A 26174-nucleotide genomic window follows, 5' to 3' on the forward strand; every position below is an offset into this window, starting at 1 on the left:
AAGGAAAGCCCTATTTTTGATGGTTCAGGTCATTTTAGGGGTACAGGGCAAAGATGCTGAGCTTTTTTAAAGGGAGCCAAAGTTTTTTTAGCTTCTGTGGGGGGAGCCACTGATCTACTGGTGATCTACCACAGGCGTCCAGTGATCTACCGGTAGATCACAATCTACCTGTTGGACGTGCCTGGTCTAGGCAACTAAATCTTCCTGGTGCCTATGTAGAAATGGTCGAATGGTTTATTGAACAGCAGGTGAGTGACTTGCCTGAAACCACGTTGCTCCCTAATAAGCCAAGGCCCAGACTCAACTATTCAGGCTTTTAAAAGGTCAAAGTCGGTGCCTGGAAATGAAATGGAAGCAGCTGCAGTTCAACGGATGTGCTGTGTGCTTTGTGGGGCAAGCTCCAGTCAACCATGCAATTTTCAAGTTCCAAATGCTCTTCAAATGGGCACTGAATGTCTTACTCTTAACCCATTTACCTACCTACAGTGATTCTTACTCTCCTTACACTCCTTGGTCTCTGGCTGCTAAAAAGCTCCCCTGACCTCCAGAATCGGTCCAGCTGCATCCCCATCCCCTGTTCCCCAGGCAACTGCTGTGTTTTTTGCAGAACTGGAGGGTGAGGTGCTGAGCAGGCAGATGGCCTTGAGCTGTAGCCTCTGCACAACTGCAGCCATTTGAGTTGCAAAAAGCACCTCCTAAGAGTTAATTCCACTGTGCAAGACCAAACCCTGAGGTCCTCTCCCATGAGTAACATTTCCTCTTGTCCTCCACAATGTTAAAGGGAGGCTTTCTCCTCCCTGCACAAACACACTCACTCACTGCCCTAAAGGAAGAGGTTAGGCAAGATCGCCTGGCTCGTGATGTGACCAAATTAGGAAACAAACTCCAAAAGGCTCCAAGATGGACATCAGGCACGGTGGCCTGAACTTAGCCTCTGACCAGAGCCGCTAAGCGCTGCTTTGAGGCTGCACGTACAAGGACCCCGAGGCACTGCCCCAAAGGTGGACACAGAGGCACTCTCCCAGCTGCCTCACACATTATGTTTCTAAGTGTAGACCATGTGTGTGACAAAACACTCGTGCCATGCAGATAGGTTCGTCGAGGGCACGGCAAATGACTTGGAGTTCCTTGCTGAGCATACTGCGGTTAACATGCTCTGCCTCTACGTGATGTGCATGTGGTGTGGTCTTCCTTGTGGGTTTCCCAGAAGCATGTGGAGGGCCACAGAGGGAAGCAGGACCATGGGCCAGAAGGACTGCTGTCTGGCTATCAAGCCATCAAACAGCACCAACCTAAGCTGCCTGTGGACAAGGTCTGCTAACTTCCTGCCCCAAACGGAAATGGCTTTGCTCTAGGTCAAGGCGGGGCCACCAGATGTTGGACTCCAACCGCCCTGGCCAAAGTCAGGGAGGGCGGGAGTTGTTGTCCAGAGACACCTGGAGGGCCACAGGTGCGCCATGCCTCTGCCCTAGGTAATACAGGAACCAGAGCAGAGCAGTTGCTGGTGACTCTGCACATGCTCCCACTCTGCTCTGCAAACATAATCTCCAGGCCGCAGATCTGGCTCAACATGCCTGCTGCTCTGTTCAAACAAAGTTTGTACAGACTAGCATGGCAGGCCTTGAGGAAATGGTGCACGTGTCAACGAGCTGGATCATAGAATAATAAACTGTAGAGTTGGAAGGGACCCCCAAGAGTCATCTAGTCCAGCACCCTGCAACGCAGGAATCTCAACAGGAAAGGCACGTTCCAGTCGCTATAGGAGACACAGTGCCAAGCATCTTTCCCTGCCTCTGACAAAGACTGAGCACATCTTCCAGTCGACAGCAATCTGGGGCATTGCAGAAGCTAGTCTTAAAAGCAAGACCCCAACACTTAACCCACTGCCCAGCCAATAAAAAGGCTAGAGAGGTTGGAAAGGTCGGACTCGAAATGCCCACCTCTTTCCAACAACCTAGGAATCTGGTTTTATGTAAGCCCAAAGCCTCATGATGAACAGAGGCCTTGTGACCAGGGGTGGGGGACCTTTACGTCAAGGGCAGCATAGACGGGCCATAGGTGGGGCCAAAGCATCACCCTCCCCTCCCACTCACCCACATCCACCCCCTTCACAGCCTCTGACTGATTAGCCGGCAACAAAAGAATTTCCGGCCGATTTCTGTTCTAACTTGCCTGGGGGGTCCAAGCTGGAAAGACAGACATGGCCTCTTATGGATATATTTCCAAGCTGACAGGCCCAACACAGCAGCATCTTCTGACTGAAGGGTATGGCTATATATGGCAGGGGCACAAGGCCAGGAAGGGGGGGGGGAGAACAGGGAGCTGGATTCCCAAACTTGCACCGTCTATTTTTACACCCGTGGTTTGAGAATTCCTGCTTTTGGAAGCTGTGGGTAAACAAAGACCCACAGATAATTGGGGGGCGGGGTGGGGAGGAGAGAGGAAAAAGACAAGAGTCAAGGGAGACACCCGCCTTCTTGCAGAGAAGCCAGTTCCCAAATATGTGTTAGCTTATTACTGCACATTTTGGAGAGAGCCCATTTATCAAACAGTTCTGGGCTTCCAATACAACCTGGATTCAAAAGCAGCTCCATTGTGGAAGAATCCAAACACACTTTTCCCTTGTCCTCTGAAGTGAGTCGGAAGAGGAGAATGGCATGGGGCAGCCTGCAGAGACTGTACCATATCAGAAGGAAGCGGAATGGGATGCGGGGGGGGGGGGGAAGGATGGGTGAGAAAGCCTGCTTTTCAACTCAAGCCTTCCACTCGCAAAACACTCAGCGAAGGTCTCCCTCTACAAACACTTCCCCTCCCACTCCATGGACTCCTTTGTGCTGATTCAGCACCTCCAATTCCCTGCTGACAGGATTGATCTGGTTCCCCAGCGGCTGACAGGAGCCACAAGATGAACACAAAAGGCACATTTCAGAGAGGAAACCCGGTTTTAGGGGACCACGTTTTGCGCAGGCACAGCAAACAACCACTGCTCACTGCCCAACAACCTTGCAAGGCAGAGAAGTATCATCACCGCTTATTTGGGGGGGGGGGAGCAGAGCGGGAGAATGTGGCTTGCCTAAGACTACGTAAAAACAAAATAAAAAAATTCCTAGGACTACGTAGTGAGTTCATAGCAAAGGCTAGAAGCAAACTTGGGGCTTCCTGTAGACCTGGGCGCTACGCTCACCAACTCTGCATGTATGGGAAATGTCAAGATGCCTTCAGAAGTCGGAGGGGAGCTCCAGAGGTCTCCCGGGGGCTGAACACCGAGTCGTCAACCACTGCACTGTCCCTGGTGCCCACCTGCCTCTTCCCAACCTTTCCTCCTCCATACTCTTTGAAACCTGGATCTTAGAAGCAGAACAAGCTCTGCCACCCAAAACAGGAAATGCACCTCATTTGCCAGAGTTATCCTGCCTGCAGAACCCATTTCCTTGGGGCAGGCCTGGGACTTCCCCTGCTTCAGGAAACCCACGGATTTCAACGCAGAGCTCAGCACTCCCACTCCTCTTGTGCCAGAGGGGCACAGGCCTGCACCAGCCCCAGCGGCACAGGTGCCCCCCTCTGCCCAGTCTCCTCTCCGCCTTTGTTTCCTCACCCGCTGTGCTGAGAAACACCGAGGCGGCAGCAGCAGCAGCAGCTGAGTTTTCACTGCCCTTTTATGGTAGAAAAATGAAAACTGCCTACACAGCAGCAGAAGCAGCAGCAGCAAGAGCAGAGAGACACGGCAGACGGAAACTTGCCATTTGTTGTGGTTTTGGCAAGGAGTCAATGTTCCTCGCTACCCCATTCAGAAGGGCAACCACCACTTAGGCGTTGAAGGGGAAGGAAGTCGGAGGGGGCAGAAGAGAGCGGAGGAATCGCACGCCGGACACCCCTGTCTTGCATCTGAAAACGCCTAGTAAGCTACTGGCGGGAGCTGAATAAACACCGCAAGCGGCACGTGGATTTATGGCTATTTCCAATGGTGCCAGCATGATGCCTATAGCCCCGCCCCGCCCCAAGGCTGTGTCACACTCTCGTGTGACCAAGGGAGAGAATCGAGGGAGTAGCCAGCTAGCTGCAAATGGTTTCCATTGAGCTCTATGGAACAAGATGAATGGGCTGCCGTAAGGGACGCAGAAAAGGGGGATTAGCTCAGTGTCCCTCTTGGCCAAGCAGATGCCTCAACGGGGAAACCCACAAGGAGGACCAGAGCACAAGAGCACTCTCCTCTCCTGGCGTTCAGAAGCATTACAGCCTCCGACCTCACCCCGCTTGTTAGGTTGGGGGCAGCATCAGCACACCACACACACACAAGCCAAATGGCTGCCTACATGCTCATGCAAGGCACTGCAGGAAGAACTTGCCCTCTTTCCCCCAGCGAAAGGTATGCAGACAGACACAAGAGACTCTCCTGGCGGTCCCTTCTAGGTGTCACTGCAGATAAGTCCACCTGCTTGTCAGAACAACTTTCTCCCTTCCAACCTTAGGATGTTCACTTTCCTCTGAAAAGCCAGAGACGGGGGAAATGTCATGGACAAGCCCTGCATGTGAAGCTGCACAGAGCTCATGAAGGAAGAAGAAGAAGAGTTTGGATTTGATATCCGGCTTTATCACTACCCGAAGGAGTCTCAAAGCGGCTCACATTCTCCTTTCCCATCCTCCCCCACAACAAACACTCTGTGAGGTGAGTGGGGCTGAGAGACTTCAGAGAAGCGTGACTAGCCCAAGGTCACCCAGCAGCTGCATGTGGAGGAGCGGAGGTGCGAACCCGGTTCACCAGATTACGAGTCTACTGCTCTTAACCACTACACCACACTGGCTCTCCAGTGAAGAAATGAAGGCAAAGTCAAGGGGTCTACCAGCCTCCTCACCGCCCAGAGGATGGTCAGAATGCAAGCAGCAGCCAAGCCCCATGAACAACACACAGCTCTAATTGGAAATCAGCTGGCGACAGAGCATGTCCATTCTTGCACCATCAGCAAAGCTTTCGGGAAGAGGCAAGCCGGGCGGGGGGTGTTCAAAAATGTGCCGCCAGAAAGCAAGAGGGGAAGTGGAGAGCAAGAATGGGCAGATACCTCTAAGGCCAAGGGGGGGGGTTGCAAAACGGGTATTGAGCAATGGTCCCTGTGCTCAGAACTGGGAGGGGATGATCTGGCCAAGGAAGACTGCTGAGGAATGCTTGTACAGTGGTACCTCCGGTTGCGGACAGGATCCGTTCCGGAGCTCCGGTCAGATCCCAAGGTTTCCACAGCCGGAGGGACCGCTTCTGCACACGCGCGTGTGGCAAAACACTTCTGGGTTTACCACTTTCTTAACCCGAAGTTTACGTTACCCAAGGGTAACGTAAGCCGAGGTGCTACTGTAATGTACGAAAAACTATGGAAAACTTGACTTAAAAATAAATAAATAGAAAAAATAAGATAAACAGATGGGAAAAAAGAATGTTAATGGTAACCATGGAAGGATGGAGGGAAGTCAAGGGATTCATAGAATCCTAAATAAGATGAATGATGTGTTTGAATTTAAATATGTTATGTAAAAAGTAATAAATATTTTATATATATATATATATATATTTAAAGAGACTGCTGACGGGAAGGTACAGGCCAGCCTTGTTTGCCTTGACCAACCTCCCGCTGTTCTGGAATACAGCTCCCATCAACGCCAACTCATGGGAATTGCAGGACAACACCTCTGAAGGGAAGCAAAGGCTGTCGCCCTGGCTGGCCTGCCCTTATTAGAAGAGTCAGAGAGAAATATCCAGCCTCGAGGACGTCTCCAGAGTGGTGTTTTGCTCTGCCTTTTACTCCGTGCCAACTATCTGCTACAGTACACAGGTGTCCATCTCAGGGGCAGAGCAGGCGATTTGCCCAGAGATGGCCCCGGGTTCACTTCCCTGGCATCTTCCCAGCTACAAGGAACACGGGGCAGGAGGATCTTGCCGAAAGGCCCGCCGGAGACCCCGAGGGAGGACTCCCCGTCCGACTCAGCAAGAGGCAGCTTCATGGGCTCATGCGAAGGTCACGCTGTCCTGGCAAGCTTTCCCTTGGTGACCCGTTAATCTGAGAGTTCTGGCTGTGAGTTGCGGCAACCAAGCTCTCTGAGTGTCTCAATAACATTATCATTTGCAGAGAGACAATTCAGACATTTACGGCTGGGAGGGCAGCTGCTTTCTGCTTTCAGTGCTGTGACGGCCTTGAGCACCGGTCAGGAGCTGGAGTCAAGCGTAGGTCAGCAATAAAACAAAGCTCCCCGGGTCAGTGACGTTAACCCTTCATTCAAAAAACGAAGCAGCGCAGGCCTAGTGATCATAGCAACTCTTGCCCCAATGCGAGGACTGAAGCCCCCCGCCTTCCCACTGCCTAAGACTCACCCCCCCAGCAGCCTAAGGCTCTGTCATCTTGTCTCTCATTGCTTCTCCCTTTTCATACCTCTCCTGGTTCTAGGAGACTGGGGGAGGGAGGGGGCAGGCAGTAGCAGGAGGGAGGTCTCCCTGGCTTCTTCAGCAGCCTGCCTCGTCTCTGCCTCAGCCCCTCTGCTTCCGTCTTTGATTCTGGACTTCTCTTTGGCCAAGCCTCTCCCAGCTCACTAAGCCCAGCTGCCTCTTCAGCTTCCAAAACGTCCTTCTCCCAGTCTGCTCCCTCTTCTGCCCCGGGCCACTCATCATCATCATCATCATCATTTCATTTCATTTATTGAATTTATACACAGTGTTACCTCTGATTACGAACTTAATTCGTTCCAGAGGTCCGTTCTTAAGCTGAAACCGTTCTTATCCTGAGGCTCGCTTTCATTAATGGGGCCTCTGGCGTGCAATTTCCATTCGCACCCTGGGGCAAAGTTCGCAACCAGGAGCAGCTACTTCCAGGTTAGCAGAGTTTGTAACCCAAGGTGTTCGTAACCAGACGCGTTCGTAACCAGAGGTACCACTGTACCGCCCTATAACCAGAGGTCTCAGGGCGGTTCACAGTAAAAATCACAATATATAACATCAAAAATAAAAATAATCCAATACCGCTCCCCCCAAAAGAGCCACTTTTTAAAGGGTATAGGATGTTGATCGGTTAAGCAAAGGCCTGGTTAAAAAGGAACATTTTTGCCTGGCGCCTAAAAGTGTATAATGAAGGCGCCAGGTGAACTTCCCCGGGGAGAGCATTCCACAGACAGGGAGTCACTGGAGAGAAGGCCCCGTTCATCCCCCACACACCCCAGGCTCTGAGGTTTCTTCCATGGAGATTCTCTTGGGGGTTCCCATCACTCTTCTGCATCCAACCAGTCCACGACAGGTAACATAGAAACTGCGCAAGCAAATTGATCATGGATGATACCAGCCGTCTTTTCTTTCATTTAAATCCAGGGTGGAGAACTGGGGGGCTGCTGGGGACCCCGACTCCCCTCATCCCCAACAAGTGTCCAGCCTGCCTCTATTCTAAGCAATGAGGACATTCAGACTCCCTTCCTGGCAGGACACAACTGCGGCATCACAAGCGTCAGAAAGCAGAGGGAGCGCAAGAGGCACAAACGTTGCACTCGTTCCTTGTTGCTTCGGATGGAAAGGAAGGACCCGAAACAACCGGTTCAAATGGCAATAACGGGATTTTGAGAAACTTTAGGAAGGGCTTCCTGATGACACAAGCTAATCAGCCCTGGAAGGGGTGCCTAAGAAGCAAGGGGTGGAAGGTTTCTCAACAGAAGCTGGGTAGTCACCCACCGGGGTGCCTAGTGCAGCCAATTTCTTGCACTGACAAGGGATTGGGCTGGAGGCCCCTTCCAAGACTCGCATCCTGAGAAGATGTGCAGCTCAGAGGCTGGCATGATGACACTGTGGAGGAGCAGGGGAGCTTGAGTGTTTCTCCATCTCTTCGGAAGCATCTACCACCCACCTAGGTGACTGTATGTAGAATGTCTGTCCCCTGCCCATTTTTTTGGTTTATATAAAGGGAATGCAAGAAGGCGGGACTGAGAGTGGGAGAGAGATTGTGCAGGTAGGTGGAAATTGCATCAGGATTTCAGAGATGAAAACAGGGAAGGTATTAATCTCTGAGGATCTCTCTTCTGGTTAAGGGGCCAACAGGAAAGGAGAGCTCATTCTGCTCGGCTGCCTAAAAGGGAGCTGGCAGAAGCAGGCAGACAATCCTCTCGCCCTTCTGGCCTGCCTCTGTTCCCCGTGCACCCAAAGGGATGCTGTGCACTCCTTCAAGGATGGGTTGTTACCATGGCAACAGGATCCTTCACCTCCCGCCCACCCAGCTCGCAGGAATCGCTGCAGCGTCCTGTGCTGAGACTGCAAAGGAGAGGAGACAGCTGCCTCTGCCCATGATATACAAGGGGACGGACAATCCTGGCAAAGAAACTGCCACCGTCAGCAAGTGACGCCGTCTGCTGAAGAAACAGGCAGGCATGTGCCCTGTGCCCAAGCCAAGCTGCTTAACCGCCAGCATCCAGAGGGGGCGAGAAGTAAGAGCTTAAACGGCTTCTAAATTTACCAGGGAGTTGGAAGAGGGTTGCAGCTGTGAAGCAAGGAAGCGGGTGGGGAGAAAAACAGTATCTAGAAATTCCCTCGAAAGCCAAGTTCTGACTTCAGCTTTGAAGAGTGGACAACCAGAAGGCGCTCGTTCTTTCCGGCACGAAGGCAACTGACTCAAGAGAGTAAGAACATAAGGCGAGCCCCGCTGGATCAGGCCCATGGCCCTTCTAGTCTAGCCTTTTGCCAACCAGGTGCCTGGGGGAAGCCGCAAAGCAGGAGCCCTCCCTGCACTTTCCAGCAACTGGTGCTCAGAAGCAAAACTGCCTTCTCCCATCGATAGCCGTCTCCTCTTCCATGAATTTGACTCTTTTAAAGCCATCCAAGTTGGTGGCCATCCCTGCCTCCTGTGGCAGAGAGTTCCACAGTTCAACAATGCGCTGCATGAAGACGTCCTTCCTTTTGTCTGCCCTGACTCTTCCAACATTCAGTTTCCTAGGACGTCCACGACTTCCATTGTTAGGAGAAAGGGAGAAAAACTTTTCTCTGTCCCCTTTCTCCACACCAGGCATCGTTTTGTAACGCCACCTCTTCGCTAACCTAAGAAATCCCAAATGTTGGAGCATTCCTGCTTTCCTGAAACAGGCATTAAGGCAGGGGTCAGCAACCTTTCTCAGCCGTGGGCCAGTCCACCGTCCCTCAGACCATGTGGTGGGCCAGACTATATTTTTGGGGAGGAAATGAACGAATTCCTATGCCCCACAAATAACCCAGAGATGCATTTTAAATAAAAGGACACATTCTACTCATGTAAAAACACGCTGATTCCCGAACCATCCATGGGCCAGACTGAGAAGGCGATTGGGCCGCATCCGGCCCAAGGGCCTTAGGTTGCCTACCCCTGCATTAAGCCTATAGGCCTGCGATTTCCAGGGTCCTCTCTTGATCCCATTTCAAAAACTGGTGTTGCACTGTCCACTTTCCAGTCCTCAGGCTTATCAGAACCTCAGAGAAGGTTCTATTTAACTACCATGGCTGGTAGGACTTGGTGGAATTTGATTTGAAGACGTCGCAAGTCAAAACACCGCAAGCCACTGGTGCCAGACGGAGCCACTTCTGCCGAGAAAGTTCTGACATGGCTGGGACCACTGGTACAATTGCAACTCATGCCCGCAGCCACAGCATTTTTGCTTTTTGTGGGGCTGGCTACCACCAGTTCTGCTCCCCCCTCCTGGCAATAGCCATTCGCGGCATCAGGAGAAGAAAGGAGAGGAGAGACCAACCACATTTTTGTGCCACCTCGCCTCAAACTTTTCCACTCCACCTGAACATCAGAACTTGTACTCTATTTTCTTTCTCCCTCCCATTCTGTTTTCCTTTTGTGACATGCCTAATGGCAGGGGTTGTCTCTCCCCTCTCTCTTTTTGGGATCTGTAAACTGCTGCAGGATCCTTCTTTGGCTGAAGAGAGGGACAAAATTAAACAAGCAAGCATCTACTACCCAAGGAGCCGGGAGGGGGAGCTCCAATATTCAGCTACCAGCCATTAGATCCGTTATTATTGATGCAATACGGTAAATGCACCTGAAGAATGCAAGCCGACAGGAGGCGATTCTTTCGGAGTCTAAAGACGTCCACGCACAGCCCGAGACATTAAGTAGCATGTGCATGGCTGTTGGTGTTTGATGAATGAAGCTTTTAACATATCCCACCCCCACCCCCCACTCCAGCAACCAACAGGATTCTAATGGAAGTCTTGGCTGTATATCTAGGGGTCCATTTAGACATCGCAAAATGAGTCCCAGGTAGACAACCCAGGATGCAACCACAATACTGCTTTTGCCGCTTGCTAAGAGGGGAGTGACTGGCAGACGGCCTCTGGGCTCCACCTTCTTCCAGGAAGTCCCCTGCAAAGGCAGCTCCTTCTGCAAAGACTTGCTTTCTTTGCACTGCTGCATCAGGGCTTTTCCAGCTGCCCACTCCCCCCCCCCAACTGCAGCCATGTGGGTTTTCTGGAGAATTCTGAATGGGATTTCTTCCCGCTACGTAATTTTCAGATGCCCTAAATATCAACTGGTAGAAGGCAATGCTTCCTCCCGCTCTGCCAGGGCAGGAGGATATTGGAAGCATTTACTTCACGGTTTAATCCGAGTTTGCTATGTCCAAACTGTGCCAAAAATCATGTTTCAATCCTCGCTCATTTCAGTAGCTTTGGATGTAAAGGCAAACCGTGGTTACGAATTCTGCAACACCATGCATTTTTAGAAACTGAAATTTCCACACAAAGTAAGAAAGTAATTCCAATAGTTCACAGTCATTTCCTCACCTTTTCGGCCAAAGAAATCAAAGAACACAGACACTGTGCGAGAGACAGATAAGCAGGGCCAAGGGAAAGATGGGCACCACAACGAATCTCTAGCAAGGCCGCCAAGCCCTCTCAGCACGTGAAACTCCACACTGCTGAAATTACAGTTCCTCATGAGGTAACAGGTATGTCTAAGATCATGAGCCTTGGGGCATTCCAGGAATGGAGAGAGCTCAGCAGACACCCATACATTTAGGAGCTCAATGGATGATCTCTTGGCACAGGGCGCTCTCTCTCCAGGGCTGCATGGGGAACTCCTTGGAGGAATGCCTGAATGTGACAGGCAACTAAACAAAAGGTTCTGACGGTCTCGGGGCTCAGCAGAGCCCCATGGATTCTTTCTTGCTTTTAGGGAGAGTATCCCAGCTACGGAAAAAAAGAGAGACTTACATAGGATTAACTCTGGCCTTGCACAGACCAATGGCACCACCTAGTGGTTCCCACCCTCCAATGTTCTAATTCTCATATTTTCTTCAAGCAAATCTCTGTTGCTGTTCATCGAGATGGGCTCCTCCTATGCCAGTGGCTGCAGCTCTTAGTCATGTCCGCACACGCAGACCCACATCGTCCAGCACTCTGTGCCTCTGCAGAGAAGCAGCATTCGGCCAGAAAGCAAGAGCGGCACCAGACTGGCTCAAAATCTGGCCTCGGGGGAATTGGCCAGGGTGCGCTGCGTAGCACACTGACTGCACCCACCCATTAAGAGCACCTAAAGGGCTATTTCTGCAAACAGACAGAAGACACTGCACACGAAGCTGCCACTTGGCTTATTGTGACGTCTGCCACACCAAGAACCCCCAATCCCTCTTCCCAACATCTGTTTCCTCAGGCAGCCGTTGCCATCTCAAAAGCTCGGCTTGGCACGCACCCTTCTTGGCCAAGTGCCCTCCCCTGAAACAAGGCCCCCGCAAGGAACTCCATCCCAAGCTCTCCTTCCCACTCAATCCACCGCTGAACCAGGCAGCAGAGGACAGAGCCTTGCTCCTTCAATGCTGCCAGTTGCTACTGCCTGCCTTGTCGCATCGCCAGCCAATCGCAAAATTAAAAATCCACCTCTTACCTTCCGGCATCGAGGGTTGGGGCAGCTGAACCGCTCCACATCCTTGTCCAGCAGAGCTGGGAAGCTGCAGAAGGGACACCTGCGGGCCAAGGAAGAGCGGAGTTGAGGGCTTTGTACTAACTTCTCACTGTATAGTCCTCAAAGGTCTGCTGCCAGTCTCCCTCACTCTCCTGATCTTCTGTTTCCTTTCCTGCAGAACTTCAAAGGAGATTAGACCCCCCCCCACACACACACACCTTTTAACCGTAAGACAGACATTGGATCAACCTGGTTTTCCACAGGGCTGCAGCAGGGAGCCAGGATTGTGTGTGCATGTGAAAGTGTGAATTGGCCCGAGGTGGCTGGGAGCCTCAGAATCCCCCACGAGGCTCAGACCAAAGGAGCTAGGCTCACCTGACTAACTCATCTGCACAGGCAGCAGCCACCTCCTCCTCTGCTTTCCGCTCATAGTATTTACACAGGATGTTTTCCGGAAGCACTTTCTCCAGTTCACTGGTTGGAAATGAGCACGCGCAGCTCCCTTCCATGCAGCTGAGCTCCGACTAGACACCGGAGGAAGACAGAGGAAGGCCAAGGTTATAGGAAGTTCAGCACTGTTTAATTGTCAGTCGTTTATACAGCACCATTCCAACACGCAGAGCTCTTTTGGCGACATTTAGGGTATAGAACTAGGACAGGCGGTTGTTTTGCAATCATTTTCTTATGGGAGGCGGCACATGCATCACGGTGGAACTTTCTGCTAAGCCACAACAAAATGTTTTCATCCTCCAAGCATCATCATCGGCCGGAGGGTGTCACCCAGCCAGGACTGTCCAACTGACACCAACACAAGACACTTGACCAAAAAAAGTAGCAGCAGTTGGTACTTAACCCCGGTTAAATTGGCAACATTTTAAAAACTAAAACCTAATACTTGCTGGAGATGTAAGAAATTGAAACAATGTATCATATGCGGTAGGAGTGTCAACTCATCAAACAATTTTGGAATAATATATATGAAGAAATTAAAAAGATGTTTAAAATATCTGTTATATAGAAACTGGAAGCATTTATTCTGGGTTTAATCACAAATGATATTCCTAGCAATAAAAAGAAAGTATTTCTATATGCTACAACGGCTGCCAGGATGCTTATAGCAAAAAATGGGGGGGGGGGAATCCCATCAGTAAAAGAATGGCAAATTAAACTTTGTGAATATATAGATCTGGCAAGATTAACGTCAGTCTTAAGGGGACAATCAGAACAAAAATTAATAAAAGAATGGGAGTGCGTTAAAGAATACATGAAAAAACATTGTTCTGGAGCAAAAATATAGGTATGTAATGAGTGAAGCTTTGCAGGGTCAAAGAAATGAAGAAACGGTTTTAATAGGTATAAAGCTAGAAGCAATATAAATAATAATACAACAATTAAGAAGACTGAAAATTTGAAGTCCCAAAACAGTGGACGGAAGTCAAAGTTTATGTATGTTTTAGTTACAGGTGGGTAGCCGTGTTGGTCTGCCATAGTCGAAACAAAATAGAAAATTCTTTCCAGTAGCACCTTAGAGACCAACTGAGTTTGTTCTTGGTATGAGCTTGGTATGAGCTTTCGTGTGCATGCACACTTCTTCAGATACACTTTCAGTGTATTTTGTTTCGACTATGTATGTTTTGTTATGTATTGTGAATGTTATGGCTTTTCTTTGTTTTCTTTTTGGTTTTATATGTATAATTTATGTTGTAATTTTGCATGGGGGGGGGGAGTAGCAGCAGTTGAAACAGCCCACAATGAACAATGCCATGCGGACAGAGCTGAAAACCAGGAGTGGGAGAGTCAGGAGGAGGAGACAGAGTAAACCGGCAGGCAGTTTTCATGCAACCAGCAGATCTCTTTCCTTACCTTGCCAGAGCCAAAGACTGCTTCCTGAGCGTACTTGATGAGGCACTCCTTGCAAAACAAATGTCCATCCGCACACTGCGTCAGCTCCTCAAATGCAAAGTCCCCGTAGCAACAGCAACACACGATCATCTGGCCATTCTGCAAGTCAATTCCTCAAGGTTAATTCCCACTTCGATGGCGTCCTGCCCACGAAGGCCACTTTTCCATAATATGACCCTGTAGGCCGGGCAAATTGCTCGGGTCTTGGTGTGAAGAAGGGAGGGCAGCCACGGAAGCGGGCCCACCTCCTGGCTGCACTTTTCACTCGCCCCCTGCATGGAAGCGCATCACGGAAAAAGCACTTTGCGCTTGGTGGCACGAGAAACAGACCAGCGGCTTCTAACCGATAGCTCAGACACAATTTTGCACCACAGATGCTACTAGGAGTAAGCTGCACGCAGGCTTTATACATGAGGTATGAAATACGATCAGATCAGGGAGCTCTGTGCAACAAAACAAGGTTAAGAAAATTGCAACCTCACGGCTGATCAACGTAAAAATAGCTTGCTGGGTCAGACCATACAGTTCAGCGCCCTGTTCTCCCAGTGTAAAACTCAAGCAGTCAGATTCGGCAGATTTCCTCCACTGAAAATCTAATTGCAGCACACAGCACTATCGTTACACAGAAAGCCGACGGACGTGTATTCCAGGTGCCAAACATCAGTTTCACACCACCTGAGGGACCCACACTCTAAGACAGCCTTCCTCAACCTGGCGCCTTCCATATGTGTTGAACTACAGTTTCCATGTGATCTAAAAGATCTGGAGGGCATCTCACTGGGGAAAACCCCTCTTAACGCATAACTGATGGTGGGAGTGGCACTTAATCCCCATTCTGCCTTTGTAAGAAATCAATCACTTACGAGTGGCAGTGGCTACACTTTGGAACTCCCTGCCTATTGAGATCAAGCAAGCCCCTTCCCCACACTCCTTGGGGCGCCTAATAAAAACATTCTTTTTTAGACACGCTTACCCAGGTGCTTAGAAAGTTGAGGCAATTTTATTCTGTTTTACTATTTTAACTTTCGTATGTTTTAAATTAGAGTTGCAATTTTTCCTTCATCTTACTGTTTTGTATTTGCAAACCGCTTTGAGGTTGTTGGGTTGTGGTTTTGGGGGGGGGGGTTTTGCAATCAAGCCGTGAATAAATTCTATGAAATAAAATAAATAAATGGGACTAAAATTAACAGTACAAGTTTGGCATGACATTTCTCTCTCTGTGTCTGTGTGTGTAACAGAGCTACTTACTTTTTGATACTGCTCCTCGTTTACCTGCAGGGCGAGCAGAAAATCTGCATGCTGGCAAGAGAAAAAGGAAACACGCTCAGGGCTATGGACACAGAACCTCCAGAATGGATGAGCCACTCACCATTTTTTAATGCGATGGGACAACCACCACTACTGAACCTTCTCACTGGGAAATCCCTGATAAAGTTTCAGAGGACTCTCAGGGCTACTCTCAGTTTTCAAGATGAGACTATTAAGGATGGCTCCGTGTCAGACGCAGCCAAGGTAATTCCCAGGTGTATTCTCATGAGCTTTTAAAGAGGGATGTCCACACCTTCTTGGCTTTTGTGTTAGGCAACCCAGAGCACATTCAGTAAGCTCGCTTGCTAGATGAAACATGGGGCCACCACAACAGGTTCTTTGTTAGATTTACAAAGCTGTCCACCAATAAACTCCTCCTGGGCAGCTTACAACAAAATATTTAAGAAGCAACCCAATAATTTTAAAAAAGTAAGATGACAAGAAGTTTCTTTGCATACAGGCAGCATAAAACAGTTTTGTAGCTTGGGGTCCAAAAAGCCTGAGTGAACAGGAAGGTATTCACCTGGCACTGGAAAGCTCCTAAAGAACCCCCTCTGGGGAGGATATTCCTTAGCTGAGGTGCCACTACCAAAAAGGCCCTCTCTCCATGGCAGCCACCCACCCAACTTGGTAGGGGCACCTGAAACAGGATCTTAAGGATCTTATGGTTCTGAAGAGGATCTTAAGGTTCAGGGAGGCATATGCAAAAGGTGGAGATATTTCAGGCAGCCCAAGCTATTGAGGGCTTTGTAGGTTAAATCCACCACTTGGGCCCAGCTCCAGTTGGAAGGACTACCATGGTGTAACTCAAAAGCCCGGTCCCAGTAAACTCGCAGCTCTGTTTCAAACCTACTGCAATACAACACATTGCAGCAGTCTGTGGGAAATTGCCAGAGCATGGTTAGCTGTGGTTGGCACTAGCTCCATACAAGCAAGGCTGCAGCAGATGTTATTAACTGAAACTGATAAAAGATGCTTTAAATTACAGAAGCTATATAGCTACGAATGAAAATGTTGGACCTGAAAGCACTTACCATACTGCAAACCTAATCCTTCAGGGGGAGAGCAGCCCTCTCCAGGACAGACTGGACACCATTCACCCATGTCTTGTCTGGACTGAGCCCCATCCAGGCCATCGCCATGCCCAAATCCCCAGGCCAAATATTAGTGGTTGGTGCCCAAGAAGGAAGAACTCGTCTTAGCATTGTTTCTCCAACCTGGGTCCCCAGGCTTTTGTCAGACTACAACTCCCAACATCCCTAGCTAGCAGGACCAGTGGTCAGGGATGATGGGAGTTGTAGCCTAACAACAGCCGGGGGTCCAAATCTGAGAAACCCTGTTTGGTGTCTTGGCTGCCAAAAGAGCCCCGAGTCCCTTGCATGGGACACACCGCTCACCTCTGCCATTTCTTTGATCTTCTGCTCGTAGAACTCCTGCTCCAGCTGCACGGCTGGCAGGAGAGCGCGTGGGTCGTAGCTCCTCCAGTGCCTCCTCTTGTTCTCCAAGAAGAACATGCGCTTCTCTATTTTCATGTCGCCTGAAGTGCCATTGGAAAAACCGAACAAAGAAACAAACGGCCCTTGATGAGGAGGAACCAGGAGAGCAGGGGGCCCACCCACGAAACAGGGCCCTCTGCGACGCACCATCCCCTTATAATCCGACCCTCATCTGTTTCTTATCTCATCCACTCTGACTGAACTCCAGTGAGCTGTGGGAAAGGGACATGGCCTGACAACATACAGTTGCAACATGCTGCTGACGTTACCTGGAATCTGCCTCTTCCAACAACTGTGCCTCAGCTCAATAAATAAAATAAAAAACCCACCCAACAACTTTGCCTCAGCCAACAAGGATGCAACTGTGGCTCATCCCTCCCACCCACCCCCAGTGACTGAGGAAAATGGGACTGCCCCAGGCAGAGGAACAGAGGCACGGGATCACAGAGAGGAGCAGGAGGAGAGGCGTCATGGAAGCAGCACCCCACTCTTGCAATTACCACGTCACAATCCAGCCATCCTCCTCAAGATTAACAGCTGCAGTTAAGAGGTTTCCACTACAGCAGGGGTGGCCAACTCCCAAGAGACTGAGATCTACTCACAGAGTTAAAAAACTGGCAGTGATCTACCCCCTTTTGGGGGGTTCGGGTCAAAGTTGTTGAGTTTTTTCAGGGAGGAGGTAAAATGTTGAGCTTGTTTTAGGGGAGCCACAGTTGTTCAGCTTCTTTGTGGGGAGCCAATGATCTACCAGTGATCTACCTCAGACATCCAGTGATCTACCGGTAGATCACAACCTACCTGTTGGACATGCCTGCACTACACCAATGGAGCCATGAACTAGGCTGCCAGCCATGTTCTTTTGATTGGTGTTATCACTGAACCCAATGATGTGAAAAGCAGAGGAATTAAGCCCCTGGGGGGGGGGTGACTCTGCCACCCACTCAGGGGAAATTCACAGGGATGGGGCACACTTTGCCTTTTCTGACTTGCAAGGAATTTCAGAGGCGCCTTTTCATGGAAAGGACCTGTCCCTGAATTCCGGGTGCACCAGCACCCTCCCAATCCTTCATGCGCAGCTTATAGTCTGCCTCCAGGCACAATTCAGAGAGCACAGCCTATCTGAAGGACTGCTGTCTTCAGAGACTGTGGGCAGACATCATGCACCAGAGGCCCTCATCACTGGAACGCCAGTGGGTGGCTACCAGGGACAGGGCCTTCTCTGTTGTGGCACCCGGGCTGTGGAATGCTCTCCCGAGCACATATACCTGGCACTATCTCTTAAGCATCAGGTAAGGACTCTTTTACATAGCAAAGCTTTTGCTGAGGTGACAGCTTCTGGGTGCTCTACTGCTGCTGCTTGCATGTCTTTCTTTGTTGTTGTTGTTCAGTCGTTCAGTCGTGTCCGACTCTTCGTGACCCCATGGACCAGAGTACGCCAGGCACGCCTATCCTTCACTGCCTCTCGCAGTTTGGCCAAACTCATGTTAGTAGCTTCAAGAACACTGTCCAACCATCTCATCCTCTGTCGTCCCCTTCTCCTTGTGCCCTCCATCTTTCCCAACATCAGGGTCTTTTCTAGGGATTCTTCTCTTCTCATGAGGTGGCCAAAGTACTGGAGCCTCAACTTCAGGATCTGTCCTTCTAGTGAGTACTCAGGGCTGATTTCTTTGAGAATGGATAGGTTTGATCTTCTTGCAGTCCACGGGACTCTCAAGAGTCTCCTCCAGCACCATAATTCAAAAGCATCAATTCTACGGCGATCAGCCTTCTTTATGGTCCAGCTCTCACTTCCGTACATTACTACTGGGAAAACCATAGCTTTAACTATACGGACTTTTGTCGGCAAGGTGATGTCTTTGCTTTTTAAGATGCTGTCTAGGTTTGTCATTGCTTTTCTCCCAAGAAGCAGGCGTCTTCTGCTTTCGTGACTGCTGTCACCATCTGCAGTGATCATGGAACCCAAGAAAGTGAAATCTCTCACTGCCTCCATTTCTTCCCCTTCTATTTGCCAGGAGGTGATGGGACCAGTGGCCATGATCTTAGTTTTTTTGATGTTGAGCTTCAGACCATATTTTGCGCTCTCTTCTTTCACCCTCATTAAAAGGTTCTTCAATTCTTCCTCACTTTCTGCCATCAAGGTAGTATCATCAGCATATCTGAGGTTGTTGATATTTTTCCGGCAATCTTAATTCCGGTTGGGGATTCATCCAGTCCAGCCTTTCGCATGATGTATTCTGCATATAAGTTAAATAAGCAGGGAGACAATATACAGCCTTGTCGTACTCCTTTCCCAATTTTGAACCAATCAGTTGTTCCATATCCAGTTCTAACTGTAGCTTCTTGTCCCACATAGAGATTTCTCAGGAGGCAAATGAGGTGATCCGGCACTCCCATTTCTTTAAGAACTTGCCATAGTTTGCTGTGGTCGACACAGTCAAATGCTTTTGCATAATCAATGAAGCAGAAGTAGATGTTTTTCTGGAACTCTCTGGCTTTCTCCATAATCCAGCGCATGTTTGCAATTTGGTCTCTGGTTCCTCTGCCCCTTCGAAATCCAGCTTGCACTTCTGGGAGTTCTCGGTCCACATACTGCTTAAGCCTGCCTTGTAGAATTTTAAGCATAACCTTGCTAGCGTGTGAAATGAGTGCAATTGTGCGGTAGTTGGAGCATTCTTTGGCACTGCCCTTCTTTGGGATTGGGATGTAGACTGATCTTCTCCAATCCTCTGGCCACTGCTGAGTTTTCCAAACTTGCTGGCATATTGAGTGCAGCACCTTAACAGCATCCTCTTTTAAAATTTTAAATAGTTCAGCTGGAATATCATCACTTCCACTGGCCTTGTTGTTAGCAAGGCTTTCTAAGGCCCATTTGACTTCACTCTCCAGGATGTCTGGCTCAAGGTCAGCAACCACATTTCCTGGGGTGTATGAGACCTCCATATCTTTCTGGTATAATTCCTCTGTGTATTCTTGCCACCTCTTCTTGATGTCTTCTGCTTCTGTTAGGTCCTTTCCACTTTTGTCCTTAATTGTGGTAATCTTGTACGAAATGTTCCTTTCATATCTCCAATTTTCTTGAATAAATCTCTGGTTTTTCCCATTCTGTTGTTTTCCTCTATTTCTTTGCATTGCTCGTTTAGAAAGGCCCTCTTGTCTCTCCTTGCTATTCTTTGGAAATCTGCATTCAATTTCCTGTATCTTTCACGATCTCCTTCGCATTTTGCTTGTCTTCTCTCCCCCGCTATTTGTAAGGCCTCATTGGTCAGCCACTTTGCTTTCTTGCATTTCTTTTTCATTGGGATGGTTTTCGTTGCTGTCTCCTGTATAATGTTACGAGCCTCCATCCACAGTTCTTCAGGTACTCTATCCACCAAATCTAAATCCTTGAACCTGTTCTTCACTTCAACTGTGTATTCATAAGGAATTTGATTTAGATTGAATCTTACTGGCCCAGTGGTTTTTCCTACTTTCTTCAGTTTAAGCTGGAATTTTGCTATAAGAAGCTGATGATCTGAGCCACAGTCAGCTCCAGGTCTTGTTTTTGCTGAGTGTATAGAGCTTCTCCATCTTTGGCTGCAGAGAATATAATCAATCTGTTTTTTTTTTATAAGAATTTATTGACCTTTTTCTTATAACAACATATACCCACACCCACACCTACAATTAAACAAATACAAAACGAATACATTGATAAAACAAATACAAACAGTGTCAAGTTTTCTTGTTGCATCTTTTCTTTAAAAAGAAAATTTCTATTTCCATATCTTGACCATTGACTTCCCCTGCCCTTTCTCCTTCGAGTTCATATCCTTAATCTATTTTATAACCATTTCTCCTGAAATTCAAATTCAATTATATAGTTACACACAATTATATATTCAACATTTAACTAACAATGCATCCTCGTAGTAATATCTCATCATAATTCTTCTTCCATTGAAATCTTCACCAATCATTTATATCATATCTATCTCTTCTATCCTTTAAACTGCTGCTAATAACATAGTAACTCAAAATATCTCCTTTCATATTCAAACAAAAAATAAAACAGAAAGATTGTTGACAGTATTCACCCTCCGATTTCAAAATTCCATGACAGGCTACTTCAAATTTTACTTAGTGTTTCACCCCACACCCCCTCTGTCCATTATTCTTCTCCTGGTGGCAACAACACTGAATTTCCCTGTGGCTTCCCTCTCCAAGCGTCCACAGATCCAGGCACAGTCCAAAACTCTCCTTGCCACGAGCTCCAGGATGCCCATCTCGTCGTCTCTCAGCTTCTCCGGTTCTTTGTAGCATTCCTTTTCTTCTTGTAAAAACCATAATTCTCTGTCCCTGGCCCCCGAGCTCACACCTCGGGGACTGGATATAACAAATCTTACCGTCGCCTTGGGACTGCCACCCCCAAAAGGCGAGTTTCTTCTCCGAAGTAGCTCACTCATTTCTCTCCATCTTCCCAGACATCCTCTCAGCTCTTTGGCAAGACTTTCTTCCAAAGTGTTAAAAATTTTAAAAGCCTCCTCTGTGGGCAATTGGTTCTCTTTCAGACCCCCACACAAGACTTTGACTTTCCTGTACAGCAGTTCCACCTTCAAAGCAGTGAGCCTCTGTTCGTCCGTTAGTCCAGAGTTCAGTACCAGTTCAAGGACGAAGCCCAGCATACTGGTAGAGGGGGAGGAAGTGGGTATCAAATTTCTACTCCTGCCTCTCTGTTCATCGCCATTTTCCTAAACTGGAGCGCAGATACCGCAACTTTAAATGGAGATATTTTCCACTAATTTACTTCCCAAGAAAAAAGTTTGCCAGTCTCATGTATCAATTTTAAGCACATTGTAGCAGTCCTGTAGTAGCAGTTGCTCAAATTGGTTAGCTTCTTTAACTCGAAGGGAAGAAGGCAGGCTGCCTTTCTCCTTCCCCCCGGATCGTTCCAAAAGCTCGATTTCTGGTCAAATTAGTTACTCACGACCACCGGGTTCCTTTGGCTCCATTCTTCAAAGGTAGAACTAAGACGCTCACCGCGGGCTTTGTCGCCGCATTTGCATCCCGGTTGGGGCATATCCCCGTAAGCCCGGCTCCGTTGTCCCTTCACCCCCACTCCCCCTTTACAGGGGGGGCAAGGGAAGGGTTCGGAGCCTCCGTGGGCGCAGCCGGGGAGCCCAGGGTGCGGGACGCTCTTCCCGCACCCCAACCGGAGCCCCGCTTTGCGGTTGCGGGGCTCCTAACCCCCGGGATGGATCGGGCGCCTCGCAGCCGAAGCAGCCCCGACCACCCGCTATGGCGTCGCCAGCCGGAAGTCGAGAATATAATCAATCTGATTTCAATCTGATTTCGATGTTGCCCATCTGGTGATGTCCATGTGTAGAGTCGTCTCTTGTGTTGTTGGAAAAGAGTGTTTGTGATGACCAGCTTGTTCTCTTGACAGAACTCTATTAGCCTTTGCCCTGCTTCATTTTGATCTCCAAGGCCAAACTTGCCAGTTGTTCCTTTTATCTCTTGACTTCCTACTTTAGCATTCCAATCCCCTATAATGAGAAGAACATCCTTCTTTGGTGTCATTTCTATAAGGTGTTGTAAGTCTTCATAGAATTGATCAATTTCGGTTTCTTCAGCACTGGTAGTTGGTGCATAAACTTGGATTACTGTGATGTTAAAAGGACTGCCTTGGATTCATATCGAGATCATTCTATCATTTTTGAAGTTGCATCCCAGTACAGCTTTCGCCACTCTTTTGTTGACTATGAGGGCCACTCCATTTCTTTTACGGGATTCCTGCCCACAGTAGTAGATATGATAGTCATCCGAACTGAATTCGCCCATTCCCGTCCATTTTAGTTCACTGATGCCTAGGATGTCAATGTTTATTCTTGCCATCTCATTTTTTACCACATCCAGCTTACCAAGGTTCATGGTTCTTACATTCCAGGTTCCTATGCAATACTTTTCTTTACAGCATTGGACTTTCCTTTCGCTTCCAGGCATATCCGCAACTGAGCGTCCTTTCGGCTTTGGCCCAGCCGCTTCATCAGCTCTGGATCTACTTGTACTTGTCCTCCGCTCTTCCCCAGTAGCAAGTTGGACGCCTTCCGACCTGAGGGGCTCATCTTCCAGCGTCATATCTTTTATATGCCTGTTGTCTTTGTCCATGGAGTTTTCTTGGCAGGGATACTGGAGCGGCTTGCCAGTTCCTTCTCCAGGTGGATCACGTTTGGTCCAAACTCTCCGCTATGACCTGTCCATCTTGACCTGTCCATAGCTTGCCTGAGTAATTCAAGCCCCTTCGCCACGACAAGGCAGTGATCCATGAAGGGGATGTCTTTCTTTAAGTCTTGTCTATTCATACTCCCTTTTTTATTGTTTCACAGGTAATACAACACAGAAAACAAAAAATCCCCCAACAATCATATCCGCAATGATGAATCCCTCCTTCCCTCCCTTCCTTCCCCAACAACATGATCACCTCCACAAAGAAAATGATTTAGTCATCTGAAAGTTCTTTTCCACATTGCGCCTGGCAGGCAAAAGCTGCGTTCCTTTGTTATAGCAAATGAAATAAATCCAACCAAATTACATAAGTGTGCTCATTACGTCTGCCGTGAGGCTTTCCCTTTGGTGAGATGGCTTGAGCATCAGCCAAGGTTGGGGGGGGGGGGTAAAGGCCACCCCTTTGCGAAACAGAGACACATTCGCAGCACTCAGTGCTCCTGTTTCATGTGAGCTGGCGGGCTGCAGAAAGGGGCAGGGGGCTGAGCCTGCCAAGACAGGAGGCTCCCTGGGGGAATGAGCAGGAAGAGGCGGCAGCAGCAGCAGCAAGGAGGAATCGTAGTCAAATGGAGCCAACCTGAACACAGTGGACAGAGCTGCCTCCTGGTCTCTTGCCCCTCCCCCCCCCCACTCCTTGTCCCCCAAGTGGGTGTGCATGAACACAACCCAATTCCTCTCCCAGCCATCTTGGTGGTACTGCTCATTTCCTCCCACACACCTTCACTTTTGACACAACTTGAAAGGAGCCTGGTCGGCCACCGAGAGCCAGCACAGACCCTGCTCAAACAGCAGCTACCAACCTTGCTCAAATTTGAAGTCTATGTAGGAATACTGGTTCATTTCTTTCCTCCTTTTCCGCTTCCCGCTGGTTTCAGGAGACAGTTCTTGCCATTTTTTGATGGCATCCGAAAAGGCCTGAAGGAAAAGGCAGCGAGTCAAGATGGGATACACGAATGCAGGCAGAATGATGATGGTGGCTTTGGTTACTAATAATAATAATAATAATAATAATAATAATAATAATAATAACAAGGCCTTGGTGCCTCAGCGGGCTTTACTTTTTACACGCTCAGGCTGTACATCTCGCTTCCAACACTGAGTGAAGTGAATTGTTGTAGCAGTTTGTGGGGGGAAAGAGAGAGAAGGAACGAAGGGAAGGAACCTTTCGTGTGATTGCATAGTGTCCCTTGAGCTCATGCAGCGCCCACTTGATGTCCTGGCTACTCAACATTTTGAAGTCGGCCATGAGGAGATCAGCCGCTTGGATAAAGCAGCGCTGATCAAGCGGTTCAAGTTTGGAGAAGTCAAAGTAGTCCACTTTAGGCACCTAAGAAAAAAGAAAAAGGGAAGCGGGGAGGGAGGGAGGCAAGGGGGAAAAGTCAGCGCACACTTGGCTGGCCTTGGAAGTTCACCGTGATTATTATTCAAGCTTCACTCCACTTTTCCTCCCGCAAGCTCAAGATTCTCCCCCACCCCACATTTATTCTCAAAACAACCTCTCAATGGAGGCGAGGTTAAAAGGTAGTGAACTGGGCATTTTCTATTCTTGACCTATAAGCCCTTCAGTGACCTATAAGCTGACAGTGGAAGAGTATGCCGATAACCTGCACTTGCTACCTTCCAATGAAATGATCTCAGAGAAAGGGAACTGTAGTCTAGAAAAGGCAACTTGAGAGGAAGGAGTAGGAAGCTCTTGAGCCATAAGACTTCTGCCCCTGTAAAGGTAAAGGTAAAATGACCCCTGACCATTAGGTCCAGTCGCGGACGACTCTGGGGTTGCGGCGCTCATCTCACTTTATTGGCCGAGGGAGCCGGCATACAGCTTCCGGGTCATGTGGCCAACATGACTAAGCCGCTTCTGGCGAACCACAGCAGCACACGGAAATGCCGTTTACCTTCCCGCCGGAGCGGTACCTATTTATCTACTTGCACTTTGATGTGCTTTTGAACTGAAGTCCCTTGAACCCTGTCTAATGTACATCAAATCCTTGCAGGGATTTCATAATTTCTTATTAACCTTACAACTTGCCACTTACCTTTGTCTCATCTGGGCTGGAGAGAAGGCTGCTATTTGGATTTAAAACCACTCTGCCTTCCTTCTTTGGATAATCTGGATTTTCCAGAAGAAAATTACAAAGTCTGCAAAAGCAAGAGGAGACCGTTGCTTGGCCAGGGCTGTCAACTTACTTGGCACAGCTTCCTTCCCCAGCCTGACACCCTCCAGATGTTTTGGGCTACAGCTGCCACCATTCCTGGCTGTGCTGGCTCAAGGGGTCGGTGTGAGTTAGAATCCAGCAACATCTGGATGGCACCAGGATGGGGAAAGGTGGCCTAGGGGGCTTGGCAGGCAGATACAGCCCAGCCCACCCACCCTCAGAACAGCAGCAGCAGCAGCAGCAGCAAATGAAAGAAACAGAGATCTGGATGCAACAGGGTGCAGGCAAGAGTCAGACCAGGGGCAAGAAAGATCCAGCAGCAGCAGCAGCCGGGGGAAAGAACTCAAAAGGAGGCAAGCATTTTTATGTACTCAAGAGTTTTTCCAAAAGTGGAAGGAGTACCCAGGTGTACATCAGAAGAACAGCTTGCGAGTTTAAACCCATTCTCACAAATGCAAAACACAAAAGAGCCGATCCTGGCTTCCTCTGCTGCCATGTCTAACTTGGCCCCGTGGTAACCAAGGAGCAAAATAAGCCTAGCATACAGAGGAGGCTATCAAGAAGCAGGAGCTGTTTTGCTGCCGACTCTTTTTGCAAAAGATAGCCGAATAAGGACGGGATTGGCAAGCGGCCATGTGCCATGCTGACCCATAGAGGCTGGGTAGGCTGAGCCATAATGGTTGCTCCAGATCGTGACCAGTTAATGAGTGCAGGGCACACCCACAAGTTTTTGGGTATCGCTACTAACAGGTTTGTAAGTGTGCTGCAAAAGCTTCCATAAGGTAAAGGGACCCCTAACCGTCAGGTCCAGTCACGGACGACTCTGGGGTTGTGGCGCTCATCTCGCTTTATTGGCCGAGGGAGCTGGCGTACAGCTTCCGGTTCATGTGGCCAGCGTGACTAAGCCGCTTCTGGCGAACCAGAGCAGCGCACAAAAGCTTCCATACTTACATGTTTAAGTCACAGCAGTTTTCATTCTGTATTAGATCCTCAATATACTCTCTGGTTGCATCTGGGAACCTTGCTTCCTGGATTTGGGGTGGTGGTGGGAGAGAGACAAAACACACACATTTTGGTTGATAAGCAGTTCAAGAAAAGCCTCACATTTAGGGTGACGAGAGCTGGAAATAATATTTCCATGCAAACAGAGTGGCGGTTTTAGG

At 48.9% G+C, this 26174-nt stretch overlaps 1 protein-coding gene across 2 annotated transcripts in view; it reads right to left on the minus strand.

Moving 5' to 3' along the window:
• The window catches only part of RNF216 (ring finger protein 216), an 82306-nt gene that overhangs the window by 41160 nt on the left and 14972 nt on the right, over nt 1–26174 (minus strand). For both annotated transcript variants that reach the window (XM_033166877.1, XM_033166878.1), the window contains exons 5-13: nt 25963–26039; nt 24892–24994; nt 24018–24182; nt 23656–23770; nt 16496–16635; nt 15039–15089; nt 13752–13889; nt 12264–12412; nt 11871–11949 (exon numbers count right to left, since the gene is read on the minus strand). In XM_033166877.1, the coding sequence (XP_033022768.1) occupies nt 11871–11949; nt 12264–12412; nt 13752–13889; nt 15039–15089; nt 16496–16635; nt 23656–23770; nt 24018–24182; nt 24892–24994; nt 25963–26039 (1017 nt within the window). The remainder of the gene's footprint in view (nt 1–11870; nt 11950–12263; nt 12413–13751; nt 13890–15038; nt 15090–16495; nt 16636–23655; nt 23771–24017; nt 24183–24891; nt 24995–25962; nt 26040–26174) is intronic.

This window comes from Lacerta agilis, chromosome 13, assembly GCF_009819535.1.
Source record: "Lacerta agilis isolate rLacAgi1 chromosome 13, rLacAgi1.pri, whole genome shotgun sequence".
NCBI classification, from domain to species: Eukaryota; Metazoa; Chordata; class Lepidosauria; order Squamata; family Lacertidae; genus Lacerta; species Lacerta agilis.